General features: G+C 49.9%; 1 protein-coding gene across 4 annotated transcripts in view; it reads left to right on the forward strand.

Annotated features, from left to right (window-relative positions):
* The window catches only part of ebf2 (EBF transcription factor 2), a 36,079-nt gene that overhangs the window by 3,114 nt on the left and 6,453 nt on the right, over nucleotides 1-26,512 (forward strand). For 2 of the 4 annotated variants that reach the window (XM_076025934.1, XM_076025932.1), the window contains exons 3-7: nucleotides 973-1,036; nucleotides 3,059-3,114; nucleotides 3,195-3,268; nucleotides 5,985-6,053; nucleotides 24,977-25,058. In XM_076025934.1, coding sequence (XP_075882049.1) covers nucleotides 973-1,036; nucleotides 3,059-3,114; nucleotides 3,195-3,268; nucleotides 5,985-6,053; nucleotides 24,977-25,058 — 345 coding nt within the window. The remainder of the gene's footprint in view (nucleotides 1-972; nucleotides 1,037-3,058; nucleotides 3,115-3,194; nucleotides 3,269-5,984; nucleotides 6,054-24,976; nucleotides 25,059-26,512) is intronic. The other 2 variants (XM_076025935.1, XM_076025933.1) reach the window with 1 other exon arrangement.

The raw sequence follows: 26,512 nt of genomic DNA on the forward strand, positions 1-26,512 counted from the left end.
CCAAGTTAAACCTTCCACCCCCCCCCCCCCCCCACTGTGCACAAAAACTCACAAAGCTTCTGACTCGCTCCCGGTGTGAAGACTCAATCTCACCATCAACATTGCGTCTTCAGCTTCAGCTACTTTCCACCTTTTCACCGTGCATCTTAATTTCCAGCCTCACACACAACTCCTTCCTCCTTCCTCGTAACTGTCTCATGGTTCCAGCTCCTCCACTGCCTCCCTCCTCCTCCTCCTCCTCCTCTTCCTCCTACTCTCCTCTTCTTCTCCTCCTCTTGCTCTCGTCTTGTGTGATGCCAGCCTCCTGGGTTATTGGACCAGAGAGCATTCCTTTGAGACCACTTAGAAAGACCAGTGGAGGTATAGCAGGAGGCAAAGGGAAGGGAAAGAGAAGGAACAAGAAGCAGAGAAAGTCGAGGGGGGGGGGCGGAGGACGTCTGCGAGGCTATATCGGGTGGTGGTGGTGGATTGGGGGGGGTGTGGGGTGTGCCTGAGCCCAAGGGGGGAGGAATAGAAGTTTTTCCTGTCAAGGTCGACTGCTGCTCAGTCTCTCATCCAGTACTTTCCGCTCGCCCAGGCACACTTTGCGAGGCCCTTTTCGCTCGAGCCTGCGGCACCTTCGCCGAGGAGTCCGGCAGGCGCTGCCGCATTCGATTGTGAGATCTTTTCAGAGGTTCCAACCCAACGCCATAGTTGAGTCCTCGGCAGGGAACGTCAGAGTCAAGGTTAAGCTCTCAGCCTTTTGAGCATGACGAAAGGTCCCGCGTGGTTCGCCTAAGAAAAAAGCCCTGTGATACTCGGAGCCAGCGGCTCGAAGGACGAGCTGCAGGATTAGGAGAGACTTGCTGATACTCCGCTGTGTTTATCTGTGGCCCCAAACGTGCTTAACTGCATGTCCTGTGTTTTTTTCCCTCTCTTTCTCTCTCTCTCTCTCTCTCTCTCCGTGTGTTGTATGTCCTTCCGTCTTCCAAGGAGCAGTCAGGGGAAAAGACCAACAACGGCACTCACTACAAGCTGCAGCTCCTCTACAGCAACGGTGAGTTGATCCCGCGGCGTCCGCGGAGTCGAGTTCGGTGCGTGCGGACCTTGGCCCATATGTGGGCGCATTGAAAACACACTGACGATCATTTAAAATAATCCCGTCCCAAAACTGCAAGCTGTCAGGCCAAGAGATGACGAGATGATGAGTATAACCCAGGCATGGGCAAACTATGGCCCGGGGGCCATATTGTGGTCCGTTAAGCTTTTTAATCTGGCCCGCCGAATTTTATTTATTATATTAATAGTAAGTAAGTCATAAAAAAAAGCCGTATTTCATTCATTTCAATAAAGAGCTAAATCCTGGGGCTTCAAAGACACATTTTTGCGGTGACGTTATGTTCATTTTTAATAGACATTAAAGCACAGGTTTCCTACGTATCTCATGATATATTTTTCTCCTGTGAGATGGATCACTAAAACACTCCATCCATCTGCTGCTGCTCCGGCCACTCTGGCAAATTTTAGAACCCACTGTGGCCCAACCAGTCAAAAAGTTTGCCCACCGCTGTTCCAACCTCTCGGCCAATCAGAAGCCCGAAGATCCGCTTCAAAGGGTCGCTGGGCTATAAAGTCTAGAATGCCATCGGACTTCATCTCCAAGAGCTGGAAGACGTGAGATCCTAGACTTGGACTCAACAGTCCGTGTGTGACCAGAGTCGCAAAACACAAGAGAACAGGTCAGCGCGACGCGGCCAAGTCTTCCCGGGCCAATCACGTCTCTCCGTGCTGAGCTCGCCAGTCACCCACCGTCTCGTCCCCGAGTGTGTTCCAGCGTTTGTACACTTCATCACTGAAGCTGTGCCGAGCGGCTGTTTCTGGGCCTTGGCAACTGGCGAAATGAGCTACATGCTAATACCCCACCCCCCTCCCCCACACACATGCACACATCCCTCACCCCCCCCCCCCTCCCTCACCCTCCCCACCGGTGCCTCCACATCACATCCAGGGAGAGAGAAATTCGGTTCCCATGAGCCACTGCTGCCCCGACTCTGCCATCGCTGTTGTACCCATGGGAGGCAAGATAAAAGACATGTTCCAGAGCAACCCCCCTCGCACACCCTGCGTGCACACACACACACACACACACACACACACACACACACACACACACACACACACAGGCATACAGTATGAACGCAGCCAAAGCACTTCCTCTTCATCGCCTCCCCTCGCCCCTCCCCACTCTACCTCCCCCCGAGGCCGTATCAAAGGCATCTCAAACGAGACTTTGATGAGAGGAACAGATTTTTTTTTTTTTTTTTTAAGCGTTGCTCTCCAAAGTCTTAATAAAACGATTCCTCCGGTAATTCGTCCATCTCTGAGGACACCATCCATTACGCATGTTGGTGCTCCAGCAGGCTTCCAGCACGCTTCCAGCAGGCTCAGGTGTTCCTGGAGGCCTCACCCGCAGACACAGCAGAACATGAGTGGGAATCTCTTTCCAGTTAAGGCACCCTGGAACTCTCTGCAGGTGTTGGGGGGGACGGTAATTTCACATGGGGGGTGCACAACGCACAACGTTCCCTCTGCTCGACTCGACCTGCGCAAAGGTCGGGAGGCGTCAAGAATCCGACGAGCTGGTAGATCGTGAAAATGGAACCGCCGCAAGTCTTGCCCTCACCCGCCCCTGTTAAAATCAGAGCATGACAAATAATTCTCAAACTTCAAATAACTTCTAATCCCCTCAGAACCCATAGAGGGGGAAAAAAAATGATCATTTTGAACCGCATGCCAATCAGATTTTTCAGTGATGGAAGTCTGGACGGGGTTCAGAGTGTTCTCTGCTCTGCCTCTCTCAGCCTCTCCAGGGCTGCACATTGGAAAGAGATGTCGTAAATCTGTGTTATTTGGATCATGATCAATAGAACTGCACGGCAAGTAGCAGTAGTATGTAAAAAAAAAAAGTGAATCTGTATATATATATATATATATTTTATAAGTAGTCTCCCCAGGGTGCACAAGTTAAAGTGGTAAGGAGTCACTGATTATGACCCCCCTTGTGTTTCCTCTGCTGCAGGGGTCCGCACGGAGCAGGACCTCTACGCTCGACTCATTGACTCCGTCACCAAACAGGTTGGTCAGCTTTCCTCCAGCCACCCCTCCCACCACAATCTCAAGCAACAGCCAGTCACCCCTCCTTTCCTTCCCCTCAGCCCATATCGTACGAGGGACAAAACAAGAATCCCGAGATGTGCCGAGTGCTGCTCACACACGAAGTCATGTGCAGGTGAGTGAGAAACCTGGGACCATTTCGAACCTCACCGACCCACCCCCACCCACCCCACCCCCTCCCACACTGCCCGACATCCCCTCGGCTCCTCATTGTTTCTGCTTTGTGTCAATGTCGTTTGAAAAAAAAAAGAGGCGTTTGGGGACGAAGCTCGAGGCTTGACGTTTTTTTTTTTTTTTACCTGTGAAAAGCGAGTCGGGCCTGTCAGTGAGGTTGTTCTAGCGGTGACCCCCTGCTGCTCTCTGCTGTATGGCAGCGTGTCACCGAGCAGCTCGTGTTTCCTCCCTCGGCTCCTCAGTACTCTGTCTGGGGCTGTAAAGCCAGAGGTGGGCCATGCCCACCTGTGTGGAGATAGCTAGCTAGCTAGATAGTACTTTATTTATCCCAAAGAAAATTCAGTTGCTCAGCTGCACATTCACTCATCAGCAATCGGTTCATAAAAAAGTGAATATAGAGTAAAATAATTATTAAAATCAAGAAGGAAAACAGTGATTAAAATAAAAAAAATTAAAGAAAAAATGTGACAATAGCCAATGAGTACTGTGGTTTTTAAAGACTAAAATGCAGAATTGCGGGACATAAAGTGTTAAGTGAATACATGTGTGCATGAGACATCACTCTACTCACCCCTCATATGTGTGTGTGTGTGTGTGTGTGTGTGTGTGTGTGTGTGTTTAATCTCCTCTGTATTCATATTTGGGGGAGTGCATGGGGTCCAGATCTGCCGAGTTCCTCCACTTCCACCCTCAAACTTTTAGCTGCTCGGACGACTGTGGCGACGGACTTGGTAAAGTTGACCAGCTGTGCCCTGGGGGGGTGTCTGTGTTGAAAAACCTGAGTGTGTTTGGAAAGTCTCAGTTGTCTTGGCGGTTAGACCGCCGTGTCTAAACCAGGAAGTCAAGTGTGCTCCTGCAACCGTTCCGCCAACTCTCATGTTTAAAAGCCGGACGCGGCTGCTGCGCGGTCGACGCTGCGGCCGGCGTTTCAACCACACGGCTGTTGTTGTTGTTGTTATTGTTGGTGATTGACAGCTACAACAACGTGCGTTATGACGACGAGGAGTCCATTGTGCGCGGATGCGTTCTGCACAGGTGACAGAGACCCTCCAACATGAAGGGAACACTGGTTTGCTGCTCCTGTTTGAGTGCAAACCAACTCCGTGCACGTCGCCACCTGTGCGCACGTACATAACAAAGTGGAGTTGCTGCTGAATGCCGCACCTGGACACTCACAAAGTACATTCATACAAAATACTGTCGGTGAAGTCAAAAACAATGGTTTGGTTGTGTTGCTGTCAATGTTGTTGCATATGATGAGGTGCGATATTCCTTTATTAGTGCCACAGTGGCGACATGTAATACTGTAATACTGGTATTACAGCAGCAAAGCGGATCAAAAAAATAAATAAAATCAGGAAGTGGCAGAAATTCAGACGGTAATAGTAGGTCACATAAACAGGGAATATAGAAATCATGTTGCATTTTGAAGACAAAGAGACCACAACAACACCTCCCTAAGTGCAAAAAGAAAGTTTTTTCTTCTCAGAATTCATTGTTTTCAGTAAGTCTGATCAACGTTTGTAAAACAAACAAACAAACGGAACACGCCAGCGGCCCGGAGCTGAGCGCTGGATCGCCTGGATCGGGTCCAGTCGGAACTCCAGCACTTTGCTTTTTCGCAGAGACGTGGTTGAGTTCATCGCCAGGGAGAAAGTGACACTTTCTCAGCTGCCTCGTCACTGCCAGTCTAGAAATCTGACTTGTGTCAGAGACCCCCCCCCCACCCCCAGAGTTCAGTAGATGCCGAACGAGGTGACGGCGGGCCGAGGACGGAGCGGCCCTGGAAGTGGGGCAGTGACCCCAGGAACCACGGGGGCAAGCAGAGGGGCTGGCGGGAGGGTGAGGGGGGTGGGGTGGGTCTGTGTGCAGGAGGACCAGGACGGAGGAGCCCCGATTGGACCATTGTGTGGCCAGCAGATGCCCGAATGTGACTCACAGCTGGCTAATAACAGAGGAGGAGAGGCAGAGGGCAAGCGTCACAGCTGGGGAGTGAGGCCGTCTGGGGGGGAGGGGGGGGGCGCGGAGGGGAGGGGAGGGGCAGGGGGGGCAGGGCCAAGCTGGGACACGAGAGGGGTGAGGCGAGGTGCAGGGGTGGCAGATGGTGAGGGGAGGGGGCACTTTTGTTATGCAGTGAAGGGGACTGGGAGGTGGGGGGAGGCGGGGGGGTAGCCAGCAGGCTCCTCGGACAGGACTGCTGACGAATGGTAGGATGTTGTGGGACGGTGTGTGTGTGTGTGTGTGTGTGTGTGTGTGTGTGTGTGGGGGGGGTGTTAGAGTTTGATTTTGAAATCAATGTGACAGATTGCCTGGCTGGCTTTTCACTCCTCAATGGTCTCTCACTGTTTGTAGGGGTGTGTTGTTGTACCTTTTCTTCCTCTTTTATTCTTTTGTCTGCCCCCCCCCTCCCGCACCCACCCCCCACTCCCTCTCATGCCTGCTTTGTGTGAGACCCCGGGGTCTCTGGCCCGACTGCAAAGTCTGGGCCTGTGCGTGTGGATGTGCCAGACAAGTAATGGCTCTGCCTCTCTTAATTTATGTGTGCGTGCGTGTGTGTTTTGTTTTGTTTTGTTTTGTTTTGTTTTGTTTTGTTTTGTTTTGTTTTGTTTTGTTTTTGCTCAATTCATCCCTCATTTTCCTCGTCTGTCTCTCCCCAGCCGCTGCTGTGAGAAGAAAAGTTGCGGCAACAGGAACGAGACGCCCTCCGACCCAGTCATCATCGACAGGTAACCGGCTCCTGAATGATCAAAGCTCCCCGAAATCTTACGTCCAGTGTGCGAAATACAGGAGTGTCTGGAGGCGGTGTCAAACCCATGAATTCCCCCTGAAAGCCTCATATTTCTTTCAAAAAGCTAAAAAAAAAAAAAAAAAAAGAGATATCTCATTGTCTATGTGTATGCTAATGGTCAGTGTTGTTGGGATTACTCGATAAAAGTAGTCCAACTGCTACGACTACGATAACGGCTCACTCCTTTTCAAAGTAATCTGATTACTTCTTTGACTACCTTGTTTCATAAGTAATCAATTACTAATGACTAATTACAGTAGTTAGTTAGATTGTATTTCCAGCTACAAACGCAGTCGCTGTTTTTTCTTTTGCCGCCGCCGTGCCTGTTTTGGCACATCAATGACGCTGCATGCACGACTGCCTCGTCAATCTGCGACATCGTCGTTCCCAGTTATTTTTCTAAATAATTTCAGACATTTCCTGGACAATAAGGAAACTCCAACCCCACCCCTGCCGCCTCCCTCAATAGTGTTTCGCACACTGCTTCTCTCTGTGAATTAGTTCCCTTCCTCACTTTCTTTCGCTTGTGCTGCACACGTTACAACAAAAAAAGTGAATGGCTTTTAAAGACACTTATATACTTATAAGTCTTATATACTTAAGGACACTGACACAAGCTCGGTAGCGACGGCCCCGAGACAGGTGTTGCCTCTGAAGCCCCAACATGTGGAGGAGTCGACAACACAAGCTTTGTGCTCGGCAATGAACAGAAACATGCCGTTGCTTCTGAAGATATGAAGAGTTTTTTTTTTTTTTTGTTTGTTTTATGGGAGACAATTTAATGTGAAGCAGTCGTGATGAGTTGGGGGGTCCGTGATGAATGATGGGCTACACTGGTGTAATATGGGACCTTCTGAACTAGTCTGAGTGAAGAAAGTGAAGAAAGATAGATAGATAGATTGATAGATAGATGGATAGATGGATAGATAGATAGATAGATAGATAGATGGATTGATACTGAAGATACTTTATTGATCTCCAGGAGAAATTTGTGTATTTCTTTTTAAACCTTAAAAAAAAGAAGGAGAAGAACATCTTTGCAACTTCGAGACTAGAGGGTCTCCCTCACGTCACATCAGTGCTTGTAGGCCGCGGCGTCTCAGCGTGTGTGTCTGCCTCCCATGTGTCTCCTTGTTTGTTCTGCTTCATCATGTTGAACACCTGAAAGCCCACTGAAGGCATCCTGGACCTCCCTTTTATACGGCAAGGTGAAGCTACCGCAGCAGCAGCAGCAGCAGCAGCAGCAGCAGCAGCAGCTTCACATATGTAGTAAATGTTCACCCTGACAGTCGTTAATCAGCCTTAGAGGTGCCGCTCGGCGGCGGCCGTAATCGGCGTGCGCGAGGGTCTTCACGTCTGAGGGAGTCGGAGGGTCCCTGGCTGCCTGCGGGGCATTAAGACCTGGCCGCTGATGAATGTTCACAACTGGAGCCTCGCCGTGCAGAAATGCTTTCGCTGTGATGTCACCGGCGCAACCTTCATCACCCCTGTGCACCCCCCCGCCCCCACCATCCCAATACCCCCCACATCTCTACCCTTCAATCCCTCCTCCTCCTCCTTTTCTTCCCTCCTCTTCCTCCTCCTGCCTCTCCTCCCCCTCCTCCTTCTACTGCTCCTCCTCCTCTCCTTTTCCTCCTCCTTTTCCTCCTCCTCCCTTCTCTTCCTCCTTCTCCTCCCCTTCCTTTTCCTCCTCCTACACCTACTCCTCCCTCCTCCTCCTCCTCCTTCTACTCCTCCTCTCTCCTTTTCCTCCTCCTCCCTCCTTCTTCTCGCCCCTCTTTCTCTTCGTCCTCCTGCACCTCCTCCTCTTCTTCCTGCATTCCTCCTCTTCTTCCATCCTCTTCCTCCTCCTGCCTCTCCTCCTCGCTCCTCCTTCTACTACTTCTCCTCCTCTCTCCTTCTACTCCTCCTGCACCTCCTCCTCCTCTTCATCCTTCTACTCCTCCTCTCTCCTTTTCCTCCTCCTCCCTCCTCCTCCTTCTTCTCTTCCTCCTCCTCCTCCTTCTCCTCCTCCTCTTCTTCCTCCTCCCCCTGTTCTTTCCTCTTCCTCCTACTCCTTCTTCTCCCCCTCCTCTCTCTCTTCATCCTCATCCTCTTCCTCCTCCTCTTCTTCTTCCTCCACCCCCCCCCCTTCCCTCTCTCCTTCCCACCGACACTCTGTGGAGAATACACTCACTTCATATACGTCAAGGACCCTTCTCTCCCCTCCTCAGTTCAAGTTGGCTGGCTGTTGACAGCGTGTCTCAGAGGATCCTCCCTCGCTGAAGATAGTTTTTTTTGATATAATGGAAAAATCGTGGCTGTTGTCTTTTTGAATTTTCCCAGAATTCTTCGGCGCAGCTGTTTTTCTCGTTGGCCCCGGCCGCACGTCGCTCTCCCAGTTTCCTTTTTATTCTTCCTCCTTACATGGCGAAAGCCTCGTTCCAAGTTTGTTGTGCGAGCAGCCCGTGTGTGTGTGTGTGTGTGTGTGTGTGTGTGTGTGTGTGTGTGTGTGTGTGTGTGTGTGTGTGTGTGTGTGTGTGTGCGCAGGCTGTGAGGATTGATTTAAATGGAATCATTGACCTACTGTACTCTCTAATCACACTGGGCATATCCCGTCCTGATGGGGGGCTTCTCCCTCTTCAAATCCTCTCCTGGGGGAGCCGCCTATTAGCAGCCAGTTAATTTCTGATAAGCCAATGGAATGTGGAGTGGCCCTGCGCCCTCTAATCCCGCCTCACGAGCACTTTCTGACTCGAGAAAGAAGGAAGAAAGGAAAAAGATGCAGCAGCGAGGCTGCTTCCGCTTTTTTGCAACATGCACAAACAGACGTATGTTTGTCCACGCTGGTGTGTGTCTGTGTGTGTGTGTGTGTGTGTGTGTGCGTGTACGCGCACCTTTATTTATGTATGTATATGGATGTATGTGCAATTGTGTATGTGTCTTTGTGACCCCTGCTCTGACCTTTTCCTTACTGCTTGGGTCTTAAATTATTCATGTGAGCGCGTGCGTGTGTGCGTTTGTGCGTGTGTGTGTGTGTGTGTGTGTGTGTGTGTGTGTGCTCCATGGCTCCAGTAATCAGCCTCCTGCTCCCAGCCCCAACACCTGTTCTCCAATTAACATGCATCGTACAGGGAGCTGCTCACTCCTCTCACCCGGCCACTGCGGCTCTCCTCCTTTCCTCCTTCCCTCCTTCCTCCCTCCTTCCTGCCTCTCCTCACCCGCTGATCCCGACTCCCTTCCTCCCTGCCGCCTCCTTCCTATCGCGCCTGCACCACCTTCTCCCAGCTCTCTTCTTTCCGAACTCTGCCGCTCCGCTCTTCTCTCCCCCGTCATGCGACTCCCCGCGCCCTGCTGCCCCTCCCCCTCCCCCTCCGCCCGCCTCCCCCCCAGCCTGTCTAATTTTGCCATAATTAGGTGGTGTCATTAGGACACCTACCCAAGCACCAGGGAGTTTGCAATTCCCCAAACAGTCCAAACCCCCTCTTTTCTAATCTCCTTTCCATATTGTTTCAGTTTTCTCACCCCTCCTCCCCCTCTTCCTACTCCTCCTCCTGCTGCTGCCGCCGCTGAACCCCCCCCCCCCCCGACCCCCACCACCCCCCTCCCAACCCCCACCTCCCCCCCGGTTCTCCCTAATCCTGATTTGAGTGAAAGGAGAGAGCAGAGATCACAGCTGATCCATGAGGAGGGGTGGGGGCGTGGGGGGGTGTGAGGGGACGGAGGGTCGGGAGCCCGACGGACGGACGGACGGACAGAGGGAGGTGAGGGCAGCAGCCTTTGACAAAAGAGGCAGCTCTTCAGTTTGCCTGCAGGAGAGACTCACGTACCGGCCGCCTGCCGCCTGCTGCCTGCCGCCTGCTGCTGCTGCTGCTGCTGCTGCTGCTGCTGCTGCTGCGTCTAATAGTTTTACAATTGCCTAATAGCGGCGGCGATGGCGAGCTGGTGATCTCTTGCGGGACCTTCGCCTCTTTGACTTGTCCTGCCCTCCTCCGCTGATGGACCCTCTTCCCCCTCCTGATTGGTTAGATGATGGATCAATAGACAAACGCATTGATTCCTCGGGAGAATCGTCTCCATTAATCTTCACTAAGTCGTCCGTCCCGTGTCGTTGGCGTCGCTGCAGTTGAGTCACATTTTCACGGCTTCTGTGCGCGGTTTTTATTTTTTGGGCCAATTTTTGGCCAATATGAGGCATGAGAAAGACAAAAGTGACCTGATTACTTCTGGGTGTTTTCCAGCCTTTTTGAGCTGCTATTTTTTACACTGAAAAATATCCCATGGCACTCCACCAATCAAAACTATGATAAAATGAGACTTTTTCGCCTCATAATGACCATATGGTCTCTTGATTTATTTCCACACCAAGCCTGGGAAACCTGTTTAGATGCACACAAAGCTGATGTCCTGGGAGGAAAACAGGCTCACGTTGCTTTTAAGGCACAGTCACTCCACAATGGAATGTTGTTATTTTTTTAGACTGATTAAGTGAAATTGGATCATTTTATCACCTGACATGATCTCAAGGTGCGCTCGTGTGGCTGTGTTTGAAAAAAACTGAATTACTTGTTGAATTGGGCAGTTGAATTTAGCGTCTCCCAGATTTGTGATCCCCAAATGAATTAATAATGGCCACGAGCCGAAAAAACCCTCCCCGTCCGAGACGTCCTCAGTTTTAACCCAGGCAGATCTGTTAATGGCGGGATTATTGCCGCGCTGACCTCTGACCTCGGTCGGGGGGAAACTATATTGGTTCTGGGCCAAAGCTGGCCTCTGTATTTATGAGCGAGCCGCGGGTTTACAATGGAGACAAGCAGATGTCAGTATTAGTATTAGCGCGGCGCGGCGGTTGGGGTGGGCGGAGTCGGCGCTCGCCGCGGGTGCGTGCCTTTATTATTTGGCTAAGAAGCAGAGATCAATAGGCGTCATGAGGAGTGCAGGGGGGTGAGGGAGGGTGGAGAGAGGGGGCGGGGGGTGGGGTATGTGGCCGGGCTGAAGGGGGGCTGCTGCTGCTGCTGCTGGTGCTGGTGCTGGTGCTAGTGGTGGTGGTGGAAGGGGGATCAATGGCGAGCACTATCTCACTAATTGATCGTGTTTCCAAGAGGGGTCTTTTTTTTTTTTTTTAACAAGGCTCCACTCAGAGAAAAGAAGAATAATCAATAGGAATTTTCCAATGTTGTCAATATGCCCCCCCCGCCCCCACACACACACACTCCCACCCCCCCTCACATTCAAATTGAGCTCACAGCCAGCACTTCAAGAGAGGCTTTGGCTTAAAAATTATAATAATAATTCTAATAGAAAAAAAAAAAAAATCCAAACTTTCTGGTGGGATGGTTTTTATGTACTGGTGCCGTGGTTTTTATGTTCCCCCTCTGAACCCGATCATTTTTTGCTCTTTGAACAATGATTAGTGGGCTGCTGGCTGCTCCAAGAGGAATCCATTAGTCTTAATCGTATTGATCTGCTTGTAGTCCTGGTTCCAGTTCTGTGCGTGTACCACAGCTTTGTTTTCACCGGTTCCCATTTTCTCGCTCCCCAATCAATGAGCAGTAAATGCCTTTAATTCCAGCTGGATTAAATTATTCCCTGGTTGGGTGCTTGTTATTATTATTACAGCTGTTATTTGTTAATATCTCATGCTAATAATGATGATCAGACCCGTTTGGATTGAGAAGAAGAAGAAGTGTAGGAGAAGGAAGAGGGGGAGGAGGAGGAGGAGGAGGAGGAGGAGGAAGAAACCCTCAGAGTGTTGTAGCAGGGAACTCTTTGAGAAATAAAATATTAATGAGTCATTTGCTGCTGTATTGGGAAAAAAAGGTGTCGTCCAGCGCAGTGTCGTGGAGAGGAGGTGCCACAAGTTTTGGGCCATTTCCTCTTCAAATGCGCACTTAAAAAGAAGAAATAGAGAGAATGAGAGACTACAGAGCTTTTCCCTACCTGCTCCTCCTTCCCTTCGCGACCAGCTGTTGGGAAAGCAGAGGTCGAAGTCGAACGAGAGGCAAATAAAGGCTGCGAGGACTTTGGGAAAAGAACATTTAACCATCAGCCAAAGAATAAATGCAGCAACATTTGTTGAACTGTGTCAGGGGTCGAATTCCTCGCCTTCTCCCAGATGCATACTCACTCAGTGCCGCCAAGTCGCCGTGTTTGGTCATCGTATACAGTGCGCACATGAGAGTTTTATGTGTGAGAGAACAACATATTTTTAGCAGATTGTTTGTCATCCTCCCAGCCATGGAGTCCATCTGCAGAATGGACTGGTTCTGGAGTCTTGAAAGAGGTGAAACCCCCCCACCCCAGGGAGGTTTCTCTGAATGTTGGCATTTGATTGTATCTTCTGGCTAAACATCAGAAAAGATCAAATTCCTACGAAATGGATTTAAGCGTCCAACTTTAGCGCATGTCTTCAGAAGAGGAAGCTTTAGTAAGTAGAATTTTCGCTAAAAGCAATATTTTCCCCTCCTCCACTTGGATGAACTGTTGCTGCTTTTTGGTTTTTTGGTCTCCCACATTCGTGGTTTTGGATTTTCTTACCGGGGTGAGGCCGTGACTAAATGTGGTCGCTCATTGAGATCAATCACCATTTACTTCAATGTTGGCAATTAACTGAGTCCTTGTTTTGTATTGCGAGATACTTGAACTGCCACGAAAGTGAAAAGTCAGGTGCACATTTTGGCCTGTGGGCAGCTTGAGACTGGCGACCGAGAGGAGAGGCCTGACTTCAGATTCACCGTAGACACAATTTTTGACGCACAACACAGTTTTGTGCGGCTCACGCACACACGTGATTGGATTTTACATCTCTGGCTCAAACTCAAAGTCAACAATGTCTGTCTGTCACTCTCACACACACACACACACACACACACACACACACACACACACACACACACACACACACACACACACACACCCTCCAGTCTCCTGTCACAGGTCTGTGGTACTGTCCGGTCCCTCCAGACCCCCTGTCAGCCTATGTGCCCCCCCCGCCCCCCTTCGCCTCCCAGAGGCTGGGTCGGGGGCCAGGCAGCGTGGCGACGGTGGCCCCGAGGCTCCACTGCACACACACACAAACGCACACACACACACACACACAGACACACACACACACACACACACACACACGTGCACGGCCTTCACACAGTGGAGCAGCTCGCAGGCTGGACCACTGAGCAGCTGGCACAGGACCACGGGGGGAAGCTGCTCCCCAGGGGCGATGTGGTGGTGGTGGTGGTGGTGATGGGGGTGACAGACAGAAAGACAGACAGACAGACAGACAGACAGGGAGAGTAGATGCATTGTGGAGAGTATCACACTGGCTGACAGGTGAGGCTTCACACAGCGGCAGAGCCTCGCTCGCAGTTGGAAACACATCCGGGGGACTTTTTTCTTTCTTTTTCTTCCTTCTTTTTTTCCAAGTGTTGCTCTGCTGCAGGAAGTGTGTCATGACCAGCGGGTGAGGAGCCCAGTTTGTGTTTGGCCACCTTTGCTCCCTCCCAGGGCCGTGTCGGCTGCTGCGGCTTGAACCTCTGACACGGGGAGCCTGCGCCGATTTGTTTTTACATTGGGGGTGGGGGCGGGGGGTCTGCACGGAGGGGGGGGTGGTGGTGGTGGTGGTGGTGGTGGGGTGGAGTGGGGGCAGTCGGAAACAGTGAGCGGGGCCGGAGATGTTTTGACAGGAAATGGGAACGGACGATCACTGAGCTAATGTGGAGGGCTGGATGGAGAGGAGGGGGGTGGGGGGAAAGGGGGAGGGGGGGAGGAGGAGGGGGAGGGGAGGGGCTTAGAGGTTCTGAGTCGCTAGTTGTCAATGGCTGTGTGAAAGGACCATTCTTTAGCCAAAGTGGTTTCATTTGTCTGCCCGCTATTAGCGCTCGCCTCAGGTTGTTGGAGATGAAGTGGGGTGGCGGTCGGGGGTTGGGGGTGGGGGTGGGGGGGGGGGGGTGCTGTGGGCACTCAGTAGATCTAAAGGGGTTTTTATTGACGGTGGTCAAGAGGTGCTTCACATCGCAGCCTGCGAGGACTGCGAGGTTATCACGCTGCAAAACTCTCTGTCTGGTCAGAGGATTTGACCAAAAGGATCTTCCATCAGTGTAACAAGGGGTGTGCGCGTGTGTGTGTGTGTGTGTGTGTGTGTGTGTGTGTGTGTGTAGTCAGAGGCCGGTTAGCAGCGGTATTTAAGAACAAGGACTGTTTTCTTTGTCTCTCTCTCTCTCTCTCTCCCCCTCTCTCTGTGTGTGCGTGCGTGTGTGTGAAATGTGAATCGGTCATCTTCCTGTTGAGGTATTACATTTCACTAATGACTTAACAATGCCCCCTGGTGCTGTGGCGGCCCCGCTGGCCACTTTTGTTTGTTTGTTTGTCTCCCGATGTGGAGTCTGGAATGACTTAAAGGTTCTCCAGGTTTTAGATGAATCTCTCTTTAAAAATGGATGAAAAATAACCTCTCCCAATGCTAATATTTAGACATAGATTACATTTGATAAACAGGCTGTGATGAGAGCAGACGGTTATTTCTTTTGTGGGAGGCGGAACGAGAAAGGAGTTGGGCGAAGACCTCACGGAGGAGACTTGTGTGCTTCAGTGTGAGAAGTAGAGGAAGGAAGAAGAACTTGCTGCTCTTTAGTTCCAAGATCTTGAATGCAGCAGATGTGCTTTTTAAATGGCAGAGGCAACTGGACTTCTATTAGCTACTTGACTTCACTTAAAAAAAATTCCTCAGTCAGAGAGGCCTTTCAGATGAGCGGCAGAGGTGGCAAAAGTATTCACTTTCTGTACTAAAGTGAAAGTATAGATGCTACATAGATATAAATTACCTCAGTAAAAGTAAGAAAGTAAAGGTTCTGAAAGGTAAAAAGTAAAAATTATTATTTTTTGCCATTAATGAAAAATTATTATTATTATTATTATTATTATTATTATTATTATTATTATTATTATTATTATCCTTTCATTCATTTTCCATACCCGCTTAGTCCTGAGCTCAGGGTCACGGGGGTCTGCTGGAGCCTATCCCAGCTGTCTTAGGGCGAAGGCAGGGTGACACCCTGGACAAGTCGCCAGTTCATCGCAGGGCCACATTATTATCATTATTATTATTATTATTATTATTATTATTATTATTATTATTATTATTGTTGTTTTGATTTTTTTTTTTATTTTAAAGTTGCAACAGAATGATCTGCACTGAACTGACCAAAGTGACCCCAAAGCCGAGGCACTGGAAAATAACCTCCCTCTAAAATATGATCCACCAACCAACAGCAGAGTTCAAATAGCTCCACTTCAAGCAACAACAAATCACTTCTTCAAGAATTTGTATCTTTAAGCCCTTTAAGCGACACCAAAGTAACAAGTGTGTTTTTCTTATATAAGAAGCAGAAAGTGCAGATGTTTGTTCCTGTGTAGGGAGTGAATGTAAAAAGGAAAGGAAAGTGCAGACACCTGAAAGATCCACATTAGCAGAGTAACACAGTATTTCTACTTTGTTAATTCCCACCTCTGATGAGCGGCAAAGTGTCCCCATAATTACATATCCCCTTAAAAAACTCTGCATAGGAAACAGCACAATTAGCCTTCTGTTTACAACCCTCCTTCAGTTTTGGCTTCCTGCTGTAGGAACTACGCTTTTTTGCGAGCTTCTTGAACGTTTTTTTTTTTCCGGAGATGAACAACTTTTGATTTCCCAAACTTTGCTCCGGGACTTCTGAGGAGCAGTTGCTGTCTGACAGGCTGGAGGTGCACGTTGTTAGCCAACGCCGAGGTCCTGCAGAGCCTCTGACAGGCGGCGTGACTGAGAAGCACCTCTGCAGGTCCGGTCCATCACCAGGTGCTGCTTGGTCTCCACCACACACACAGAGGGAGGGAGGAAAAGTTCAAAGAAGACGGCGGGGGGGGGGGCGGCGGGCGAGTAACAGCCAACCTGGATTGAATGCAGTCGTGCACGTGTGTGTGTGCGTGCGCATTAGTGACTTTGTGTGTGTGTGTGTGTGTGTGTGCAGTGGTCCTGATGAATCTGTCAGGGCTCAGGGCAGGGGGTGATGTGGCTGCTGACAGGCTCCCAGCAGGCCCGCTGAGAGCCCCAGCAGTCCGCGCGCCTCCCTCTCCTCCTCCCCCCAACCTACCCCTCGCCTCACCCCCCCCCGACCGACCGACCCGCCTTGTGCTCGGCTCCACACATTTGCTGTGTATTAGCCACGGACAGTAAATTACAGCACCCCCCCCCAGAACCTCCTGAGCGATTCCATACCCATCGTTGCTGCTGCTGCTGCTGCTGCTGCTGCTTCACACGTTCCTTCCACCCCCTCCACCCCCTCCACCCCCTCCACCACCACGCAGCACCATTACCAGCTCACCTCTACTGCTGCTCCATCTATCTCCCTCCCTGTTTTCTCTTGTTTTTTTTGATCTGTTCCACCACCACCACCACCACCACCACCACCCACCTCGTCTGTCTGTCATATCCGTCCCGGCTCCTGGACTCCCTCAACCCCTGTCAGTTTTCTCTCTCCTCTCCTCTCCTCCGTCTTTCTCTCTCTCACTCCAGCTCCGCTGCTTCTCATCCCGCGTTCCTTCCTCCCTCCGCTGGTGTCACGCTACACGGCGCTCTCGCTCCCTTCTAAGCGCGCCCCCCCCGGCCCCCCCGCGCCGCTCCTCCTTTACTTTCTTACAAGCGGGTCCCTGTTGTCTCGGCTTCGCAGGTTTCTCAGCTTCCACCACCAAACCCCACACTCCACCCTCCCCTAAGGCGCCCCCCCCCCTCGCCACCACCACCGCCCCTCCCTAGCCTCTCTTTCCAGAAACAGATGTTGTTTGTCAGATCTTATCATTACTGGCTAATTAAGAAGACATCTCTTCTCCTTCTGTTGTTGCTTCTCTTCCCATCTCTGCGTGGCTCCCGTCTCGGATTCAGCGGCGGCGGCGGCGGCGGATGCTCGTCCCGAACTTTGATGTGCGAGTTATTCCGACACAATCCTGATTTTTTTTTTCTTCGTATGATTGATAGCGGGGGGGCTATCGATGGTGGCGCGAATTTAAGGCCTGTTGCCTGCCGACACACGTGACCTCCCGGCTGGAGTGAGAAGTGTAGCTTGCGAGCTCTGCGGGCGCGTCGTCGCTCCCCACGGCTCCCCCTTCTGACAGTCTGGGGTTATGTTTTGAATGGTCGTCCCTCAGGACTCGGCAAGGCATGCTGGGAGAGGTGAGGCCACTGCTGGGACTGCTATTCCCCGTCTCGGTTGTGAATTCATGTTGTGCCGACTCTGAATATATCCATCCGCGTCTGTCTGCTTTGCCAGCCTGGTGCGGCTGAACCTCGCAAAACACGCACGCGCGCACGCGCACGCGCACGCGCACGCTCATCTCTTGGCCGAGCTGATGAGACTGATGAGACTTAATTTTCGGTCCTTGTTGCAGTTTAGCAGCCAGTGAGCTGACTCACTCACTCCCACCTCCCCCCGCTCCCACTGCGCGCGTATCTCTACCCATCATGCCACTCTGCTCCTCCTCAAGCCTCGTTCTCCTCTCAGCTCCGCCGCGCCTCGCTCATTCTAGCGGCGGCAGCGCCTGAAGCCTTTTACAGCTCTAGCAGGCTCCATAAATCAGTGCCAGTGGTTTAAATGTTTGGCTTTGTCACAGTTCTCAAGTTTAGAGGCGAGGTGGGCCGGCGCTGGGGCTGCAGGGTTGAAGCCAGCCTGGGAGGTGGTGGTGGGGGGAGGGGGGGCAGGAGGGTCCACTAGGCCCAGGTTCCCCATGAGCTCCGTCTGTGTGTCAGACAGCCTGGAGTCGGACCGGTCAGTAGCTCCCAACAGCAAAAAACAAACAAGCAAGCAAATAAACAAACATAAAAACGGATATTTGGCCTCCTTTTAACAATACCATCAAGTGCTGACCCAAAATTGAGAGTCGAGCATCACTTGATTCTACATGTTCAACATTGAGGATTTTTCTGAATGTGTTAAAACTTTAGATGTTGCTATAAATGTTCATTTACACTTGAAGATCTTGGTTGCTACCATGGTGAAGATGAGCAGAAAGCAAAACCAAAAAAAGTGATTTGAATTTCATAAAGTGCTTGTGGAACATTGCTTGGGTTTTAGAACTGAAACCCATGCTGCGCAGTTCCACATTTTCATGTTACATTACTTTATATCATTTCAAACAATAGCAAAGGCATGTATACCTGCACAGCGATTTCCAATTTGAGTGGGAACCTTTCACTGTGCCCAGCTGGTATTTTCTTTTTTAATTCTTGACTGACAGATGTGACAACTTCCTCCTCCGCTGTTTATTTTGGCTGTGCTGATGTTCTGTCTGCTGTCTGGCAGGGAGAAATGTGAGCAGTGATGTTAATAGGTTAAAGTCTAAGTTTGCCCCAGGACCTCAGAATAAAACAAAAAGTGATTTTTCTTTCTAAAAGTACGTAAAAGCTGCCGTGACAAAAGCAAGAAAAGAAGCAGCGACTCGGGCTGGAGCCGATGCCACAGACCAGTCCCTGTATGTTTTAGTGGGGGGGGGGGCAGCGGTGAGTGGGAGGCTGGTGTGAAAGGTCCTGTGGTGGTATGCGACAGAGGGGGTATCAGTTCATGGAGGGTTTTCTGTGCCCCATTAGCAGTGTCAAAGGTCGTGTGCCCCGGGTGTTAACCCTGGTGACCAGTCTAGCTTCCAGTCTGCCAGGGGACCGGGGGTCCGGGGGTCCGGTGGGGGGGAGGCGTGGGGGTCCGGGGGTATTTATTACTCACCCCTTCCACACCCCACCAACCCCGAACCCACCTCCATGCTCCACCTCCACACACACACACACACACACACACACACACACACACACACACACACACACACACACACTCCCAAATGCTGCTGCTCTCCCCATGGAGGAAAACAAAACAGCGCCATCCTTTTCCTCCGCTGGGGCTCATGTACTAATTGGATGGATGTCCGCACACTGATGCATGACGACCCATCTGTAGATTTGTTCCCCACGTAAGAAAAAAAACAAATATATATATATATTTGTGAGTCAACATTGATTCATCCGAGTCATCTGAGTGTGTGTGTGTGTGTGTGTTACTCACGACCTGGTTGTTTTATTTAAAAGAACAACAACAGCAAAATTAGCTCTTGCGGTCAAACACACGACTGTTGTTCCTCAAGGCTAATCGTTTAGCGAGATTGATTGTGCACACATGGTCGTGCATGCGTGCGTGTCCGTGCGTGCGTGTGCGGCACGACGTGTACGGTGTATGTGACATATGCAGGCACATGTGCGTGCATCTGTGGCTGCTGCTGCTGTGTGACTTAGTGCGCTCGGTGTGCGAGTGTGGCAGTGGAAGGCCCTTAGCATGTCAGTATGTTTTAATGCTTCACATCTGGTTTCCTAATTTTCCTCCCTCCCTCCCCGGCTGCAACCCCCCCCGTCCCCCCACCATCCCCCCCACCCGTGTCAGGACATTGTTTTGTTTTTTCAGGGGATCGGACGGAGGGAGGTGGGGGGCTCAGGGGGGAGTTGGGTGGGTGGGTGACGGAGGGGATGTCTGATGAGTGATGGCTCTCAAAGCACGGATGTCTACATTCTTTCTCTCCGTCTTTTTCTCGCTGCGTTTCTACTTCTTCTTCTTCTTCTTCTTCTTCTTCTTCTTCTTCTTCTTTTGTTTTTTCTAGTTGGTTTCGCATCTTGTCGGATATCCGAGCCCCATTTGCCAGAGTTCAGTGACATTTCGCCTCACTGTCCGACCTCACTGTTTATGAGATGCAGGGCAACGGCGTCAGCTAATGTTATTATTATTATTATTATTGTTATTATTATTATTATTATTATTATTATTATTATTATTGTTATTACTATTATTATTATTGTAATAATAATAATATTATTAATAATAATAATGATTAAAAAAATCTCTCCAACTTTCTCCCTACTGAGAATGTTTCTATGAAAATGTGTCAGAGTGAAAGAAAGTTTTCCAGCTGTTTGCTAACTTGAACTCGGCGTTTGGACCTCTTTTATTTTCGCATCGCTTGCCTCGAGATCCATCCGCTACCACTAAACCAGCCACTTACAACGAGCACAGAGGGCGACGTGTGTTTTATGTCTATGTGAAAAGGCAGTTTATGTCAACAGTGATTAGCCCTGATGAATGCCTATGACATTTTTTTTTTTTAAGAGGTCCTGCGCTGCAGCCTAGGTGCTTGTTGCATGATTGAGGCCATGTGTAAAGCTCAGTGTGTAACACTCATGTGTAACAGATGCCCCGGGGAAAAGAGAAACGTAAAACCCAGGGCCCACACAGGGAAATATGTGCAGAAATTGAATTTCTGCCATTGTTTTTCGAGGGGCTTCACGGCCCCAACGGCTTGTTAGTCACTCACAAAAAGCAGCGAGAGCCGAGCGAGTTGTCGCGTCACGACTGCTGCAGGACGGCCGCTACAAAAAGTCCCGTGTTTAGTCTTGGGAACGGCAGCAGATGCAGGACAAAAGGGATTGGCGGGGCCTTGACAGAAGAGCAGGAGTGAAGACGGAGGAGAAAAAAAAACAGACTCCCTGCGGTGCCGCAGTGGAAAATGATCCCAAGGTTTAAGACTCGGGTCTATGTTTTGTTTGTGTTTCCTGCCTTAAGTGTGTCTGTGGAGGGTCGGCGCTGTGAAAGGGAAACCTTGGTTTCCCATTGGCATTAAAAACAAAGAAAGGAGCGGGCTTCTGTGAAATTCAATTGTTGTTTTCAGGCCGTTAGGATAAGGCAACAAAGAGAAGCGTTTGACTTTGTTTTATTTGTTGTTGTTTTTTTTTTTAGCTTTCTCTGATGTGACAAATCAAACCGATCTGCATGTATTGATTTTAGATATTAACCCTTTAAAGGTCCAGTGTGTAAAATATGGCTTGATTCATGATTTTTATATTGGTAAAAGCTTAACATACTGCCCATAAATACATGAATAAAAGTGTGTATTCGCAGTACAATAAAAGTCATTGTTTTTTTTTTAACCCTTAGATGGGTTCTTAAACATATACAAGAATGTACATAGAGCAACGAGGCTCTCGCTCCTAGTTAGCTGCCTCCTGCAACGCCATTACTTAAGGAAGAATAAATAAGAAGAAATCCGAAACGCGCCGTGAGTCTGGCTTCCTGAAAAATTTTATACACTGGACCTTTAAATGACCAAGTAAGCCAAAAATTGCACCCCCTCCCACTTGAACTCTAAACCCTGCCTTTTTAAAATGTATTTGCAGTGATACTTACTTTGCATTTTCTTTTAAACAATCTGAATCGCAAATTTCCCTTCCGCCTCGCCCCCCTAAAAAAAAAAAGCTGAACGTGGAGAACAAGGCAAACATGAAACACAAACACGCTGGAGTTCTTTGAAAGTAGCCTTTCACCCGCAATCGTCCCCGCGGAAACCCCCCCCCCTACCCCCCCACACACACACACCCTCGTCCAGGACCTCCCCTCCTCCCGGTCTCCTCCCTCTGGATGGGGAGGCGCGTGGGTGTATTACACTACCCAACAAACAAAAACAAACAAGAGCAATATTAAACTTTTGCAACCAACAATGGAGGTGGAGGGGGGGGGGGATAAAAAACAGAGGGTCCTCGACTTCTTATTAATTATGCAAGATTAGTCTAATTATAATTCAGCAAATGAATGTGTGGCAGAAGGTGCGAGGCGACGGGGCTGGGAGATTTGCATGTTAAGTGGGCAGAGGGAAGCGGCTAATGCATGCTAATATATGCGTCAATGTCTCGCTTTAATTTCAGCATTTGCAGCTGTGTGCGTCCGAACTGAGGGGGGTGAAAAGTTGACTCAATGGGTTTTTTTTTTGTTTTTTTTGGGGGGGGGTGGGGGCGGGGGTGGGGCGGGGGAGGCTTAAGGTTGGGGTGTCGGCGCTTTAGGAGTCTGCACGCATGCATGCATGCATGTGAATGTGCGCTTTTGTGTGTGCGTGCGAGGCATCTGGTGTCAAACAAGCAGCGCATGATGAGTAGAAGTCAACAAACAAGGTCAAGAACCCCTTTAGAAAGTGCACAAAGCCGGCGGTGGATGCAGACAACCTCTCAATTAGGGCCTCGGGATTCGCCCGCCGCGGCTTCTCATCACGTCAGTCAGTCCAATGAAGGATGACTGCTGCTGCTATGGACGTTGAGCGGCCAACAAGGCCGTGACAAGCCGCTGATAAGCGGCTGTTTGATGGTGGACCTGGTTATTTATAGCCGAGCTGTGTGAATCAGCCACCGTTTGATGAGAAGTTATTAATCTTTTAAAGGGCCCATATTTAGGCCAAATTTCAAAGTGTTTTTCAAGAGTGTTGCTAAAAGAACTGAGACTGGCCCCTCCCTCCTCTGCGTCTTCAGCTTGCTCCACTTTCCAGAGAGTGCCAAAGTGCTAAAACGCTCGGTTCAGGAAGTCAGCCCTTTGTGATGTCATAAGGCAGCTTGGTGACAGTACACTCTGCTGACTTAGGCACCTGTAAAGTACAAATGTCAGCGACAACTTTCAGTCGTAAGCGATAACTTTTTTGTTGCAGGAGGATGTAAACAGAGGGCTAAAAGTCCTATTTTCTGGAGATATGGATTATTAATTGAGGCTGCTCCACTAAATATGGGACCACCTGTAATTAGCGATGCAAATTATCGATTAATTCATTCATCGTTAGTTGATTGACCCTATTGATCAATAAACAATTCATTGAAAACTGTGATTTTTCCTGCGAACCTAAATTTCACAATGAAAAATGTGTAAGGAACACATTATTTAACCCTTAAATAATGTTGAGGGTCCACTTTGACTGCCGCCCCGACTCATTGAACGGTGGTGATCTTGTTCACGATATCAACAGGAAGTTAGACAGCGACGATGGAGACATTAAGAGAAGGCGAACAACATTATGGGACGTTCCCACCCAGAACTGGACCACAGCTCAGTCGACTCGCTCTCATGCTGGAGAAGGTCGAAGTTCTGGCTGATAAATCATCATTCCCAACTCGTCGCCAACAACAGCAACAACAATTGTCCAGCGCCGGAAAAAAAAGCAAAAACCGCCCCCCCCCCAAAAACCGCTGTGTCAAATCAAGAAGCATTGGACTCGCTGGTTGGAAGCAGCCAGGTTTCGCTCGGCCCAGGCCAGTTTTGTGCTCACACGGGGGACAAGGTTGGAAGCGAGCGACGGAGGAAAAGCTGACAAAACAAGAAAGAGATCGGTATCCAATGGGAGAGCGAGGGTGGGTGGCTGAAGGAGAGGGGGGGTGGGGGCTGGGGGGTGGGGGGGGGGGGCAATATGAAGTTCCTCTACAAACAACCGTTTTCCATTATGATGACTTATATTAGCGGATTGTGCAGCGTGGGTGGGTGGGAGGGTGGGATGGATGGCCACAAAAAAAAGAAAAGACGAAGGAGAAGAAGAAGAAGGGGGAGAAGGGAAAAAAACTGCTGCCTCCCTCTGCAGCGTTTCTCTCCTGCACTGTTGCTGTTTGTTTGATTGGAACATTAACGGAGGGGTTTTTAGTACAGGCAGTCGGGAGGACAAACAGACAGACAGGAAGCAGAGCGCTGTCTCGGGGAGCGATGTGGACATCTGCTCCTGGAGACTCTATTCTTATTTTTTTTTTTTTTTTTATAAATGAATTCATTAATTTATGGTTGTTTTTTTTGTCAGTAACCACAAACACATCACTGCTTGCGAACTTGTTTATCTGTTCACTTAATGAACACTTCCTGCCTTCATTCCTTCCGCTGGGCCGTCAGACTCGTCTGCACCTGCTGCCCTCCTCCACTCACCTCGCCAAGTCTCTCCTCCTCCCCTCTCACTGTGGTTCACTGTTGGAATTCGCTTAGTCTTCCTCCTCCTCTTCCTCTTCTTCTTCCTCCTCCTCTTCCTCTTCTTCTTCCTCCTCCTTCTCTTCTTGTTCTTCCGCTTCCTCTTCTTCCTACTCTTCTTCTTCCTTCTCTTCTTCTTCTTCTTCTTCCTCCTCCTCTTCTTCTTCTTCTTCTTCTTCTTCTTCTTCCTCCTCCTCTTCTTCTTCTTCTTCTTCTTCTTCTTCTTCTTCTCCACCACCGCCTCTTTCCCACCGTCGTCTCAGCGTCTCAGCGTGGGGACTTGGGGATTGCGGCAGAGCAGCGTTGCCATGGCAGCGGGCCGTGTTGCCGAACTGCGGTACACCTGGGATTTGGAGTCTCTCCCTCCTCTCTCCCCTATTTATTCCACCTTCCTCTCAGGTTTTTTTTTTCCTTTGGTGCAGCAGCGGCTATCAACACCCGCTGCTCCCCTTCTCCATCTTCATCCCTCCTTCTCCACAGCCTATCGCCCTCAAAAGTGCTCTCACATACGCAATGAGACGCGTACATATGCTTGAAAACAAGAAAGACCGTCAAAAAAAAATTAAAAAATTCATGTCCACACCAGCAGCACCACCAGCAGCAGCAGCAGCGCCTGTTTCTCCTCCCTCCTCCTCCTCCTCCTCCTCCTCCTCCTCCTCCTCTTCACTTTCTCTGTAGTTGTCTCCACTCGGTTCCCATGTGGGGGTTCAGATACGGCATTGCGGGACACAGCGGTCCCCCGAGTCCCCCGGCAGACATCACTGTCTCCGCCTCACTTTGAAACACAACGGACTGGGCTTCAAATCCTCACTGCTTGATTTAAAGTGTAATAACATTGACTCTAATGCCGAGCTAAACAGCTGGGATTGATGTCAGAGCTCGTAGCGCAGCGCTGACGTGCGCCCACCATCCTGCGGGGAAAAGAAATAATGAACGTCGCCTTTGACTGCGTGTGTGTGTTTTTTTTTTGTTTTTTTTTTGCCAGAGTGGCAAATAATCAGACGCGGCATCTCTTTCATGGTTTCGTCGTTACTGATGCGCACAACATGTGTCCTCTTATTTACCTCTGCAGGTTCTTCTTGAAGTTTTTCCTGAAGTGCAACCAGAATTGTCTGAAGACGGCAGGAAACCCCAGAGATATGAGGCGATTTCAGGTACGGAGAGATGATATTTTTTCTGCGAAGGCAGCGGGGGAAGGCCACGGTGCGAGACTGGGAAAACTGTGTGGAAAACACATTTTGCATTTCATGCAAAATACGATCCCTCTTATTTCCGATCCATAATTTCAGAAAAACATTCCGCTTCTCTCCGTCCGCTTCTGTTTGAAGTGGAATTTATGCCTTGGACTCCATAAAATGACCCTTTGGAGAAGTTATTATTATTATTTTTTTCCAGTGGAAGAGAGAGAGGAAAAAGTTCGGGGTGAGACCTAAAAAAATCAATAAGTAGTCCAAGAAACCGGGGCGGGATTTGTGGCTTTTGGGGCGCAGGAAATGGGTTGAGGTGTTTCAGGAAGTTGTCAAGAATTGAATGATTGGCTCCAGATGGGGGAGGTCATGCTCCGTGACCCAGGAAGTGGACACAGGGGACGCTCCCGCCTTCCTTCCTCCGCCGTCTTTCAGCGCCGGCCCAAGCTGTCTGGCATTCTTCTCCTCCTCCTCCTCCTCCTCCACCTCTTCCTCCCCCTCCTTCTCCTCCTCCTCCTCCTCCTCCTTCTCCTCTTCCTCCTCCTCCTTCTCTTCCTCCTCCCTTTCCTCCTCCTTCTCCTCCTCTTCCTCCTCTTCCTGCTCCTCCTCCTCTTCCTCCTCCTCCTCCTCTACCTCCTCCTCCCGGCCAGCAACGCCTCGGTCCCCTTCCCCTCCGTCCGTCCTCCACCCTGTTTTGCTTTTCGCTCCTCGCCTGTGACACACGCTGAGAAGTTATGAGCTTGTCCGCATTCCAGCGCTCTCATCTTCTGGGTTAAAAGGTGATCAGAGGGCCGGACACGAGCCTGCCGGGTGATCAATAATTTACAGTTATTTTTCCCGCCTCCCACTTTCACCACATGTGGTTTCTCCCTCTTGTCTTTCTTCTCTTCCCTTTACCTGCAACGCCTCTGCTGTGTGTGTTTTGAGACCAGATCTGATTTCATCTCACATATCTGATTTTTTTTTTCTTTTTTAAAAAAGCCTATAAAATATTAATGGTTTACAATTCAAATGAAAATGTCCCCCTCCCACCCCCACAGCACCGTTTTTTTTCCTTCAAGTCTCAAAAAGCAGACTCTTGAAAAACACACTCCAGCTCATTATTGCCGTCAGGAATAGTAGCGCGCAAATATTCAACGGGGGCGAGCAGGGGGCGGGTGGGGGAGGGACGTAGAAGTATCCCCCTCATTATTTATATGTGTGTCAAGCATGTGAGGCAAGATGTGGGATGGGACGCACACATGCTGAGGCCAGAAAATCAAATTAAGGCCGCAATATATCATCCGCTCGTCTTTAACGGCTATGCTAAGAGGAAAGATTTGCTCCATATGTTTGGTGTCACTGAGGGATCAGGAGGAGGAAAGGATGGAGAGAAAAAAAAACATCTTATAGACCATATGGGGACCTGATGGAGGACCGGG

Source organism: Nelusetta ayraudi, unplaced genomic scaffold, assembly GCF_046127955.1.
Source record: "Nelusetta ayraudi isolate G7.1 ecotype Tasmania unplaced genomic scaffold, CSIRO-AGI_Nayr_v1 ptg000018l, whole genome shotgun sequence".
In the NCBI taxonomy this organism is placed as follows: Eukaryota; Metazoa; Chordata; class Actinopteri; order Tetraodontiformes; family Monacanthidae; genus Nelusetta; species Nelusetta ayraudi.